Genomic DNA, 14,184 nt, shown 5'->3' with positions numbered 1-14,184 from the left:
TTCTTTATCATTCCCCTCCCTCTGCCTAATTTGGAGTGAGTCTGAAGTGATTTGGGGGGGAGGAAAGCAAGGCCCCAGAATAGCAGTAGCAGCAGCAATATCTGCAGATGGAAGGGCTGCTCGGGCGCACGGGGAGGCAGGGAGGGAGGCAGACGCAACCGACTGGCTCCTCCTCCTCCTGCCAGCCTCACTTTGGACAGCGTCCAGCATGGCAAATTTAAGGGATTTTCAGGGCTGAAATTGCAAACTAGGGTGCATGGTGTGGTACTGTGCATGTGGTGATGACGCGCTCAAGCTCGGCTCAAGCTGCTCTGAGATTGCAAACCAACGCACCATTACTTGGGACACTGCTTTCTTCACTGGCCCTGCAGGACAAGCCAGCTTGCAGTCCCTGAGAGGGGTGGACTGTATTTCTGTAAGGACAGCATGCCAGCAGCAGGCTGGATGGCTAGCTCCTCTGCGGTCTTGCCAGCTGGCATGGCTGGCTGGACGGACAGACGCTGCCTGAAGTGCGAGGCTGGCAGGAGGAGGAACTGCTGCCGCCTTTGCAAAAGCACGCCATTTGTGCTGGCAAAGGTTGGTCCAAAACAGGGGGGGAGGAAGCATGCGTGGTAGGTGTGTGTATGCACATGGGGAAAGATTAGTGATAGGTTTGCGCATGCGCAGTGGCCACACATTGTATTATGGGTGCTGGCACACAGGAGTGTTGGTGTGCGCGTGCGCACATACTTTTGGCACGCAACAGGAAAAAGGTTAGCCATCATGGTATATAGTATATGTATATAAAATAGTTTATATACTTATTCTATAGTTACATACCAGTGGTGGGGTTCAAATTTTTTTAGAAGCTATTCTGTAGGTGTGGCCTATTTTGTGAGAGTGACTTGGTGGTCATGTGACTGAGTGGGAGTGGCTTGGCAGTCATGTGACTGGGTACACAAAACAAGTACACAATAAGTATACAAAACAATAAAACAGCTACTTACAGAGGAAATATGGCTGTCCTTGCCGGTCTTTGACATTACTTGCACACACTCTTCCAACCCCTCTGCCTCTTCTCTCTTCCTGGATTCACTCAGACGTTTTTAAAACTCACAGCCTGTGTACATGCACACACTTCCAGCCCCTCTGCCTCTTCCCTCTTCCTGGATTCACTCAGATGTTTTTAAAAGAGTGGAAGAGTGTGTGCGTATGCACAGGCTATGAGTTTTCAAAATGTCTGAGTGAATCCAGGAAGAGGGAAGAGGCAGAGGGGCTGGAAGTGTGTGCGTGTGCACAGGCTGTTGCTTTAATCAGCCATAAGAGGGAGTAGGAACTACTACTGTTTGTTCCTGGTTGTTCCTGTATGTTCTCTGTGCTTGTTATTGGAGTTGAATACTGTATATTGGATGGTGGCTACTCTCTATGTTAGTTACCTGTCTACATGATGAATCATGAGTTGAGCATCTGTAAACCATCGTGTTGTATCATAGACTGTGTATATAATTCAAGACTACTTATCGCTTGTTTTGGAGAATGTTTATCCTGCTTTATTTTTGTTAACGCAAGTAAAGCTATCCTTGTTTTAACTTTGACAGCTGTGATCGATAGTGTGACTATTCAATGGCACATTCCTTACTACCTTCTGCTACTCAAGTCTAATCTCCAAAAGGAGATATACTTAACACCTTGCAAGATAGGTTATGATTTTATATAATATTGATTATTTTAACAATTCTTCTGCTTTTGGATTTAATTTAAGTTTTTAAAAAAATTGGGGGGAATCTTTTCCAAAATAGTAAAGTTTCCTCACCAGATGGACACACTTCATCAGCCTGGGGCTGGACTTTTTGTCGCCGGTTTGAAGAACTTCTCTTGGCTCGATCAGGGACTTTGCGGTGTCCCTGAGATCAGCAAGACGTATTCTTCCTGTTCACCGTCTTTACGGGACGGTTTAGGTCCGATTGGACCATCCAGCGGCAAAAGTATCGGCAGCAGCATCGAGACCGCACGTCCATATCGTTGAGACATTGGCTCCTCCTTTCATGTCTACCAGTTTTTGATCAGATAAATTCAAAGATAATTTTGACAGAAATATACTCTTAGATTTGAAACATTTATAGAGATATTTTAATGTTATGAGATTTCTAAAATGAAATTCATTCTAAAGGAGATTACCAACACAATCAAGGACATATTTTCTTGGTAATACATATGACTGTTTCCAAGGTGAAATTAATCATAGGCAGAGCACACAAAAATAATATCTTTACTAATAATCATGAAATATTGAAGTCTCATTATGTAGGTCTTCTAATTCAAAAGTCAAAAAGATATAGAGGACCTTTCAGGAAAAATGCTTTTGTTCCAGGTGAAAAATGAGCCATTACTGATTACATCTATCAAATATATGAATCCACCAAAATTATAATTCACTTTCTGAAAAACACTGAACAATTTCAAGCTGTAATCTGGAGCAAACAAATCAAATAGTTACAGTAGATATATGTAATTGTTGGGTACATCTGATAACAGCATTTAAATGCTTTACACAATATTCAACTGAATTTCAGCTGAATCTATTCCAAAAAATAGAAAACATAGCTCTATGCTTAAGGAAAACTGTCCACCTTACTGCGTACTGTCCCTTGGGAATAGGGCGGCATACAAGTCGAATAAAACCTTCAAACCTTTATCATGCAGAAACAGCATTATTTTCTGTATTATACTATAGCAAAATAGCAGGGACCTTTCTAGGCAGTTTCCAATAATCAGGTATAGTTGAATTGGGGGGAGGGGGGGAAATTATACCATATAATACAGTCCTTAGGACAGTGATTCATTTTCATACTATTAGACAACTATAGCAGACTTTTCAAAGGGCTGCCTTTGAAGTTTGCCTGAACCTGCATTTGGTTCAGAAGATAGCTGCTGGATGGTGATATCTGATTTAGCACCAAAACACTGGTGCTGCAGTAATTACATGGGCTGCCAAATTTATAAGTCCAATTTATATATGTATTAAATTTATATTCTGCTATTTTATTGCCATCTTAGAGATAGCTCCAAGATTATGGAGTTATATAACCTCACTTGAAATTTGCCTCCATAGTTACTTTTCAAAAAGCCATTGCACAAATTTATTTAGACTATTTGGAGGTAGGATTGGGCTGCCTTTTTTTTTTTGTTCAAGTCTTGATTTTGGTTATGGATGGTCTGTTTTAGATTGTACTTTTTTTTTACTGCCGTTATCTCAAAAATGCTCCCAGTTAAATTTTCTATTTTTTCTGTCAGAATATTGTCAAAAAATACCTTTCTGACCATTCAGAACAATTTTAAAGCCTCCCACCAGTTAAGGCTTTTTTGACAGAATAATTTTCCTTTCATTTTAGAATCGATTATTGTTTTTCTCATCCTTTGTTTATTTCTAGACATATAGCATTCCATAGTGTTTTAAAGCACTTTCTGTGCAGTTGACAGTGTCAGCATATTGCCCCAACAATCTGGTTCCCCATTTTAATGACTTTGGAAGGATGCGACGCTGAATCAGAATCAAACTCCGGGCTGTGGGCAGAGTTTGTCTTCAAATACTGCTTTATAACCACTGTTATAGGGGTTATAGATGTATTCTGTATTGTAACATTTATTTAAGCAGCATCACTGCTTCAACTATCCAAACTTATTTGGCATTTTCCTGAAATTACTTAATTCAATTTAGGTTTCTCCTTAAAATTAATCTTTTCTTTGGATCATTTCCTTTATTTTTTATTTTATTGCAAGTTATCAAAGCATACTTATTTAAACTAGATAATCCATGATAGACTTATTGTTCAGAAGTATTTTCTTACCTAATGTTCAGCCATCAGCAAGCCATGCACTCCTCCATATAAATGCACAACATCTGTCATGTGCTCCCCATGTACCATCCCCAATCTGCACCCTTTGCGTTCTTGTATATTCTTGATCTATGTAGTACCTCTTGTGCATCTCCTTGCATCTTCGTGCACTCTCCTGAACTACATGGTGCCTTTTGTACACTACTCATATCTTCCCTAATGAGGGCATAGATTTTGGAGCAATGGTTGGGAAGGGTGCAGAAGAAGTACCAAAAGTTGAAGAAGAAGTTTAGAATGTGTGTGGGTCAGGGAGGGCATATGTTGGGAAGAGGTGTGCAGAAGTGTGAAAGTGTTAGGTTAGGGAGGGTGCATGGGAATTCACCCTTAGTTCAGGTTCAGGAGAGTATGACTGAGTGGCTGAAGCATAAGATCTAGTGAGCAATCCTGCTGGCTTCCCCATTGCCTATGCTCCCTATCAGCTCCCTGTATTTGTTTGAACCTGATACGGAACATCACTAATCACAGTTGAGTTTATTCTTCCTGCTGGTTTTCCTATTGATTTTATGGGAAACTCTCAGGAAGCATTGAAATAATTTGATTGTGGCAGCATAGTGGTGCTAAAGTGACCACAACTTTCACAAATGTCATTCCCATAGGAATATTAGGAACTACCATTCTGTTCTTTAGCCCATTTGAGGTATCTTGTTTCAAAACTATAATCCATTGTTTCACCCGGTTGAAGGTTACAAAAGATACAATAATTTTAGTATTATATAGATAACAATGCAATGTCTCTCACGTTACCTTTATCCGTGTTTATATTATAGAAATTCTATATTTATTTTAAATTATAATAGAAAGCCTATATACCTGAATAAGCACTAGTAACAACATAATAAAGGGGAAATATTTTTAATTGTGGTTACTTATACATTACATTTATCTTTGATTCTTCTGTAATAGAGGAATAGATGTGTAATGTATAACAACATTACACATTTGTGTGGAAATATAAATAGAGAATTTAATAGAGTATATGATAATAAAGTATATAATATAATATATAATTATATACCCTATAATATATAATAGAGTATATAGTAATAAAATATATTCATGGATATTATTTGCATATCTATATACCTATGCAACCTATCCCTTAATTTTCATAATTTGTCAGTCATAAAACCTTCATCTGGAAATTATAGTTTGTGGTTGCTATAGTTGTTAAGAAATTTTTTTTAAAGGCAAAGAAATACAAATCTAACCACAGGACAATCGTGGGAAGCAGGTGGCAATGGCTGTAAGCTATTTATATACTCCATTTGTCACTGTATGGCATTGGAAAGTAACCAAAAGCTAATGATTCATATTCAGTATTAATATTCTCCAGCTTTCTGTGTAAATAGCCACTAGCTATTTAAGAATAATAATGAAGCTATCCATGACATTAGTAATAGTAAAAACAAGCAGTGGGAATCATTGTGGAATATATTATAGTATACTAGTCCTAGTATCACCATGTAACTAAGTGATTTCTAATATGTTAGAAATCTGCTCCAGTTTATTATTTTAGTACTTTTTTCCTTTAGGATGGTTAGAATCCTTATTTAATATGATTATAAGTATAAATCCATGTAATGTCAACAAAATAATCCTGAAGCTTAAATATATTTTTTCTATTTCTATTTATTTTCTTTCCTAGCTTTTGTGCTGTGGTAATGTGAAAGAGGAGAAAGACCCTAAATTAAGCAACATGGGATGATTAGGATTTCATTGTTGCTTTTCCCTTTTTATTTCACACAGCAAAGAAGAATATAAAACTAGAAGCTGCCAGAGGTCCTGGAATTTGGTTTGAACTACCTTTTCTTCTTTTTTACAGTCCTCTGCTATCTAAGCAAAAGCAGTGATCCCATTTGGGTCTTGATATATCTTTCATATAGGCCACTTTAAACTCACTGATGTAGCCCTCCTACTTTACATTTTTGTTTCATTCCTTTCATACTTTAGAGGTGGAAGATCACTAGGATGTTAAAGAGAAAGGCAGCACTTTGACTATTTTCCATAGTCAATACCCTTCATAGAGTATTTGTTGTTTCTTTGAGACCATGATTAACCTGAAACCTGAATAATGGGTAGTTTTCTGCAGTGATGTTGCTTCCCATTGTTTTCTATAGTGAATTTCCCATCAGCCTTTGAGATGGCCTATAGTTAGTGGTGATAGGAGCACCACTAATTATTCAGGCAGTCCTCATATAATGACCACAGTTGTAATCAACATGTTTGTCCAGAGGCCATGTGAAAGCATACCCCTTTCTTGCATGGCTTATGAAACCACATGAAAGCATATCCCAAATCTCATGTGATTTTACGAGGTTCCAGAGGCTATGTGACAACATAGTGTACTCTCGCATGGCCTCCAGACTCTCTGGGAGTTAAGTGAAAGGGCACGCTCTCTTGCACTGCCTCTGAAGCCTCTGAAAATTTACATCTGGTGAGTATAATCCTTCTTGTGGGAAATGCTTTTGTTTTAAAAATAGTAAGATAAGAGTTTAAAAATTGGAACACTACAATGAATTAAAGACTTCAATGAAAAGAGACATATTTAAATTTGATTAACAGCCATAGAATGGTGCAAAATATTCTAATCCTGGAAATGTTGAAAGATAGTTTTGAAAAACAAAATCAGAAATAAATATTAATGTCAACAGCTATATGTGTCCTGTCAGTGTTTGTGGAAGTGATCATGGTAGTTCTTTGATTGGAATGTTGTTTACTGAGAGAGGCAGAGAAGTTAACAATAGCCCAAACAATCACCAACTTCCACCAACATTAACAGATCATTCCCACCAACATTAACAGAGTAAACCACTAGTATATAAATTGAGATCAAGCCCCATTCCCTTCTAGGACTGATGATATTATTTAGTTTGGTAATGAAATGTGTGCAGGAAAACAGCCAAAGCTGCTTTCTGAGCACTAATGACCCCTCAGTTCAATCTAAACTAGAAATATCCTTTTCTATCAATTCTACAGACATAATTCCACACAAAATTAATGAAGTCAGTTCAACTTATTAAAGTAATAAATGTTACTTGTTTCATTATTATTTTGGAATACATTCAGAGTTCATTGCAAAGAGAATGAATTGAGGATGTTGGGGTCTTTTGCTTGCATATTAGTCGGCTATATTTTTTGTTCCTTTCTCCTCTCCCTATTGAATACTAATTTCAACATTAAATTGTTGGCCATAAATGAAAGGTCTTTTGGGGTGATTGACAGTAGTTTTTCCCAATCAAACACAAATGTATTTTACAGGCCAGCCAAAGAATCAGGAGGATTAATCCACTTTCCTAATGATTCCAAGGGCACAGTTTTCCATTATTTTATTACCAGACTTTCGAATAAGTAGTACACAGGGAGTGTTTTCTTCTTTGGAAACAAAATATTAATTCTATATATTCAGACCTCTTAGCATGAGGTTTATTTATTTATTACATTTTCATCTCTCCTATTTATTACTTTATAAGTAGCTGAGATACCGAGATATTTAATTAATGATTTATTGATATCCTACTTTTGTTATTTTTGCAAATTATTCAAGGTGGTTGAATATACCTAAATATCCTTCCTTTTCTTATTTTCCCCACAACAATCCTGTGAGGTGGATTGAGCTAAGAAAGAGTGTCCAAAATCGTCCCACTGGTTTTTATGATTAAAGTGGGACTAGAACTCACATTCTACTAGTTTCTAGCCTAGACCTTAACCACTAAATTAAATTGGGTAGGGGAAGCATTCCTATACCAAAAAGTGGTGAGTTACTGCAAAATTATTTTGATTATATTAAAGTTGTTATTGTGCATTTACATAAATAGTTTTCATAGAAATATTGGTTATGACTTAATGACTTCCATATTAAGCTGAATTTTATACAAAAGTATTGCTGAAGCTGATTACTGATGGATTGTGAATTAAATACTCTACATAAATAGTCATAAGAAACTCAAAGAAGCCTCAATATGGTATGGAAAGCATTCATTATGTATACATTCAAGATGGTATACATATATTGTCTTCTTTGTTCTTTAAGCACCCAATCACTTCATTTCATGATGATTTCTAATAGTGTGATTTGTGCTGCATTTTAAAAACGAGAATGACACAGAAATTTATCTCTTAAATTTGTAGTTGCAATCTAAGATTTTTTTAAAAAACAATATTTATATGCTAGCAACCATGTTTTTTTTTCATGACTGTACATGTATATATAACTTCCATGAAACTGCATGCAAATATTTGGTTAAAGTTACTTTTTTATTCCTATGTCCTTGACTGAAGATTGGTACACTTCTTTCTGGGATGGTCGTCCTTTTCCACCGAGCACGCAGCTTCAGGATGGACGCACATGGAGTGATGAAGAAGGAAGTGGAGATCTACCTAACCAGCCAGATCAGCCTAATCAAATCCTGGCGATCAATGGAATGACAGATGTCTCATCCAGATTGCCCTCATGTTTTTTATTCCAATACTAGGTTTCTGTACAAGATATTAATGTCTATGCCATGGAATGCTATACTCTGTTAGAAAAAAAAAAAGCAAGTGTCTGCAATCAAAATTAAACAATCACTTTGCTTCCATGATTTAGAGAAATATCTGTTCATAGTTTTATCCTGGTTCATATATGGTTGTCTTAGCCGATAGCTCATCCTATTTGAACAAGGGTTTGTTTTGAGTGAGGGTCTTCCACAAAGTTCAATTGAGTTTCTATATACATATACAAATAAATAAAATGTGAGAGGTCTAGTATCAATAAAATGCAATGGTTATGGGGTTTTTCTTTATTCTATCTCTTCTGATACTAGTGTACTCAGTCTCACATGTACCCCAAATATTTTTTCAAATAATTCTTATGGAAACATTCAGAGGAAGTTTCTTATTTTTCTAGCAAATATAATTTTGTGAACAAAAAGAATAGTTTTCAATGCTATATTGGAAGCTGTTTTGTAAAAAGGCATGTTTGAGTTTTTCATAGGCAATAACCATCATTTTTCTCATACTTACTCATAGTCAAGAATTCAATAAAACTATCTGCAGGGTGTGTACTAGGGTTCATGGAGATTTTTTTGCCCTGTAATTTATTTTATACTTCTTGTTTTTTAGGGGAGTTGGTTGCATTTTTGTGGAAATGATTCAAGGAGTTGCTGCTTTTCCAGGAATGAAAGATATTCAAGATCAGCTTGAAAGAATTTTTCTGGTAAGTTCATCTAACCTTTTTAGTGACTTTTAATTTTGTTACCTCCCTGTTCTTACATAAAATATTGAAAACTGGGAATTGTTTTAGAACAAAACCGTGCGAGATATATATTTGTAAAACACATTATAGCATAATAACTAAAACAATCTTCTTCATTGTAAAATCATTAATTACTAAGGAGATTTTTTTCCTTTTCTAATGAAGAACTTATCATTTGTAGACTGTGATTTTGTAAAAGTTTTCTTATATTCAAAAAAGATTCTTATTTTGAACATTATCATTTTGGGATTGATGGTTCATGCCTGATGGTTCATGCCTGCCTTTTGCACTGTCCATGTGGAATATAAATGTTTTGTATATTCAATGATTTTTTCATTGAAAATTTTTTATTAATATTTTGGTAACAAAAATACAAATGAAAATAAAAATCAGAAAAAGGGGCAAAGGGAATAGGAGAAAAGGAAGAAAAAAGCAGGGATTTCCTATTCTTTCCAGTAGAATACAAATACAGCCTCATCTTTTTGTTTTGCATTTTGAATAACAAGACATTAATATAGTTGCAAAATTAAACTAATCCTTAACCTAAAATTTCATTTTTTTTCCTCTTCTACATGGAGTATAATGTCCAAATGGGAACAAAACTAAAGGGATTATTTTGGTTATCTTTTTCACAACAGTTGGCTTTACCATTTCCACAAGGTTTGTTGTTTTTTCCACCCTATCTTTCCATTGTGAGATATAAGATATCTTTCCATCTATCCTAACTGAATTTTCATATATAATGCTGTCAGCATGTCTCTTTCTTTGAGGGAAAGAGAGAAACACAGAGAGAGGGAGGGACACAAACACCACACACACACACACACACACCCATACCCTTGCTTCCTTTTCCACTTTTTGGCTAGCAATCTAGATAAAAAGTTTCTAATATCAGTTTTATATCCATTCTAAAAATCAAAACATTTCTTAAAAATTAATATCCTTACAATTACAATTACTACAACCCTACATTTAGTACTCCCTACAATTGCAATGCAAACAAATACTCAATATATCATTTTGTAAAAAAAATATTTTAGATTAAAATCATATGGAATTGAATATATTCAATTTCTAAATTCAATTTCAACAATCTGTTCCAAAATTTCTAAAAACTAATTCATCACATTTTTAAACCTATTTCAAACCTATAGGTTCAAGACAAATTGTATTTATGGTGTCAATCTTTAATCCAAATTTGGGATGGAGATCCTGAACTTGTTCTCTTATGGTTTAAAGTCGCACCTGCGACTTTAGTTCCATTAAAACAATTTTATTTGAATTGACATCATAATAAACACTCATTTCAAAAATACACATTTTTTGAAATGTGTATTTCAAAAAGTCAGTTTTGTCAATTGCTTGTGAAACACCCCCAGTGGTTTGAGAAGTTTCTTTACATGGTTTCATTGCTTTAGTCCCACTGCTTCAATTATTTTGTTTGAACATTTCTCTAAAATGCTTCTCATGACATCCAGCTGAGTTGGCTTCCTCCTTTGTAATTTGATATTCACCTAGTTTATTTAATCAAACCTGGCTTTCCCACTCTTTTATATTCTTTGACTCCCTCTTGTGGCCAAAGACCAAATCCTTTAGGTGGCAGACCTACAAGTCTGAAATATTTTAATCAGTCAAGTTCAGTTAAGGTTGGAAGCTTTTACTTTCTCACAACAAGCACCTCAGAGTTATAAGTTGTAGATCCTATTATCAAATAAGCATGGCAGATTTATAGAAATAGGGAAAATTGTGCTTTTAAATTTTAAATTTGTATGTTATTCACAGATTATAAAAATAAAGTTATTCAAAGCATTCTTATTTTATCTCATCATTGGTGTTCCTCCTCATCATCAATGAGCATTCATGATTTTTCTAAAATGGCACAACTCTTCAAAGAATGAATAGAACAGTGTAAAGAAAGAATCTCTTTTGCATCAATAAAGGTAAACAATAAAGAAGATGCTTAAGATGGAGAAGGCATAAACTGTTGTTCGAAAAAAGTAGTTTGAAAAAAGAAATAGTTTTTTCCCCCACTGCAAACAAACTGCTAGTCCTGCCACCTAATTGATGACTTATCAGCCAACTCTAACAAACCGGTGGTGTGTGGATGATTTTGGAGGCTGATTTCTAGGAAACTTACTGTCTCTGGTGAGTTCTTCATTTGGAAAAAATAAGTCCTGCAGATCTTTGCCAAGGAGCAATAAGATCAGTAATCGTTTCCTCTTACCTTCGCAACCGGTTTGGAACATGCACAGAGCGTCCCTGATGATGTCTGGGAGGAGCCTCCTGTCACTGCCGCTACCGGTTTGCCTGAAGCTGGGCGAACCAGCAGAATACCACCTCTGAATTCTATTCTTCTGTTCTTTTTTCAAAATAGAATTCTGGTAACTAGCACTCTGTTTTAAATTTGAACCTAACTAGACGCCCATTAAATTATTTCTTATTTCTGGCTTTCTTTAGTCTGAGAGAACCAAGTATTTTTACAATACATAATCTGCAAAGCATAACATTATATAAAATGATGTTACAGCTTTCAAAGAAAGACGTTTATTATATAAGTCATTATAGGAAACTGTATAACTCAGGAGTCCCAGACCATAGCTATTTGCAACCAGGCTGCATGAGAAGTGGTGCGGTACATGTACAAGCTTGGCACCGGAGTTTGCAGTTCCTGGAGGTGATAGTAAGACAAGCAAAAATTTTTAGTTTGCTGGTGTTTATTTTTATACTTACACAATAATTTGTATGCTACTTGTACCCAAGACTTTGGGACAGCTAATAACAGAATATAAAATCACAATCCAACCAATTGTAAAATAATATCATATAATTCTATAATACAAAATATATTTCACTTCTCAAGCAGCAATAAATAATTAAAAATACACAATTAATTACTATTCCAATATTGTTTGACATCTTTTGTCAAATATTAATAGGAAAAAAGCCATCCTAAACTTAAACACTTTACAGCAGTGTTTCTTATTTTTTTTCTTTTAGGACCACTTCCTACTTTTAAAAATTATGTAGGATTCCAGAAGAATTTTTGTTTATACGAATTATATTCATCAATGTTTACCATATTAAAAATTCACTCATTGCAGCTGCTAGTGCTTTGTGGAATTATATTATTTTTCAATCATTTGGCAAATAATTTAGATTTCATGAACTCCCAAGAGAGTCTTGGGCAATCGCCAGGGGTCTGGGACTATACTTTAAGAAACATTGCTCTAGACTAATGTGGCATGACTACATCTCAGCAGAATGCAGGGTGCAGGGTGGGAAGACCATATTTAACTAGGCACTGTTGAATACAATCAAGATGTAAGGCATAGGCTTCATAGGTAATTATTAGGAGCTTGAATTGGGTAGAGAAGCAAACAGGAAAGCAGTGCTATTACCTGTTTTAATAAGTCAATAGGTAAAAAGATGTTTTTAGAATTGTACCTTTGAATCATATTCAAGGATAGTTCCATATAAATTAAATTCAGTAGACAAGATGCAAGATGATAAAGCATGAATCACTATCACTAGAACCTCCCATTCCTGAAAGGCCACAAGTGGCACATTAGTGGAAGCCATGCAACGGCTCTTCTAAACTTCACCGGCTGATACAGCTAGTTCTCAACTTAAAACCACAATTGAGTCCAACGTTTCTGTTGCTAAGTAAAACAATTGTTAACAGGTTTTACCCCATGTTATGACTTTTATTGCCACAGTTATTAAGGGAATCATTGCAGTTAGGTGAGTAATACAGTTGTATGAATCTGTATGAACAGTTATATGAATCTGAGTAATACAGTTATATGAATCTGGCTTTGCTTGTCATAAGGTCGCAAAAGGTGATAACATGACCCTGGGATATATTGCAACCAGTTGTCAATCACTGAAATTTTGATCACATGATCTATGGGATATCACAATGGTCATAAGTGTGAAAAATGGCCATAAGTCACTTTTTTTCAGTGCTGTTGTAACTTTGAAGTGTCACTAAAGAAATGGTTGTAAGTGAAGGACTACCTGTACATCAGAATGTAAAGTCTAGGAAAGTTTCCAACTGGTAGATTATCTTCTTTAGATGATGTTCAATTGGCCCTAAAACTACAAACAGAAATCACCTGAAGTTTTTTTCAGGCTAAAAGCAATTCACTCACTGGGATTCAACCTGAGCATTTCATAACGTAGCTATATTAGAGATATACCCTGTTTCACATTTAAAACCGATAGATCTGCTGCATGTTTAGGTACCTTTTGCTAGAATTTGCATATTTTCAGGGACTCACCTGGTAGAAACATACCTTTTTAAGTTAAATAAGTATTGTATTCACAATTGAACCACCCTGCCAAGTAGATAATTGTTTTCATTCAGAATCTTTAGTAGCTGACACCGCATGCAAAAATCTAGCCATATGTGACAGATAATGCCATCAAGAACCCTTTCACACCTTTGGAAATTCAAGTGAATTTCAGGTTGTAAGGGCTTTCCTTATCAATAAGTAAGATATTTGGCAAAGTAAATCACAGCCTATTTCTTGATAAGCTAGAAAAATGTGGGATAGACAACATCACCACTAGATGGATATGTAACTGGTTGGCAAACTGTACTCGATAAATCATTCTTAATGGTAATACATTTATATGGAGGGAAGCAAGCAGTGGGGTACCACAAGGTTTCATCTTAGGCCCAGTGTTCTTCAATATTTTCATAAAGACTTAGATGAGGGAAAAGAAGGAGAACTCAACAAATTTGCAGATGACACTAAACTGGCAGGAATAGCCAACATCTCAGAGTCAGAAGACAAGCTCAGGATCCAAAAAGATCTTGACAGATTTCAACAATGGGCCTTGTCCAACAACATGAAATTTAATGTGGAGAAAAACAAGATTTTACACCTAGGCAAAAGATATAAATACAGATTAGGTGAAATCTGGCTCAAAAATAGTAACTGTGAGAGGGACCTTGAAGTCCTAGTGGATGATCATTCAAACATGAGTCAGCAGTGTGCAGCCGCTGCCAAAAAAAGCTAATACAATCCTTGGTTATATAAATAGAGGCATAGAATCAAGATCACATGAAAT

General features: G+C 35.5%; 1 protein-coding gene across 4 annotated transcripts in view; it reads left to right on the top strand.

Moving 5' to 3' along the window:
- The window catches only part of CDK14 (cyclin dependent kinase 14), a 250,999-nt gene that overhangs the window by 158,527 nt on the left and 78,288 nt on the right, over positions 1-14,184 (top strand). For all 4 annotated transcript variants that reach the window (XM_087712624.1, XM_087712626.1, XM_087712627.1 and 1 more), the window contains one exon: positions 8,976-9,069. In XM_087712624.1, coding sequence (XP_087568750.1) covers positions 8,976-9,069 — 94 coding nt within the window. The remainder of the gene's footprint in view (positions 1-8,975; positions 9,070-14,184) is intronic.

Source organism: Thamnophis sirtalis, unplaced genomic scaffold (genome assembly GCF_051295495.1).
Source record: "Thamnophis sirtalis isolate CommonGarterSnake01/CBP01778 unplaced genomic scaffold, rThaSir2_p1.2 scaffold_4, whole genome shotgun sequence".
NCBI classification, from domain to species: Eukaryota; Metazoa; Chordata; class Lepidosauria; order Squamata; family Natricidae; genus Thamnophis; species Thamnophis sirtalis.
This window is presented reverse-complemented; position numbering and strand designations above follow the sequence as displayed.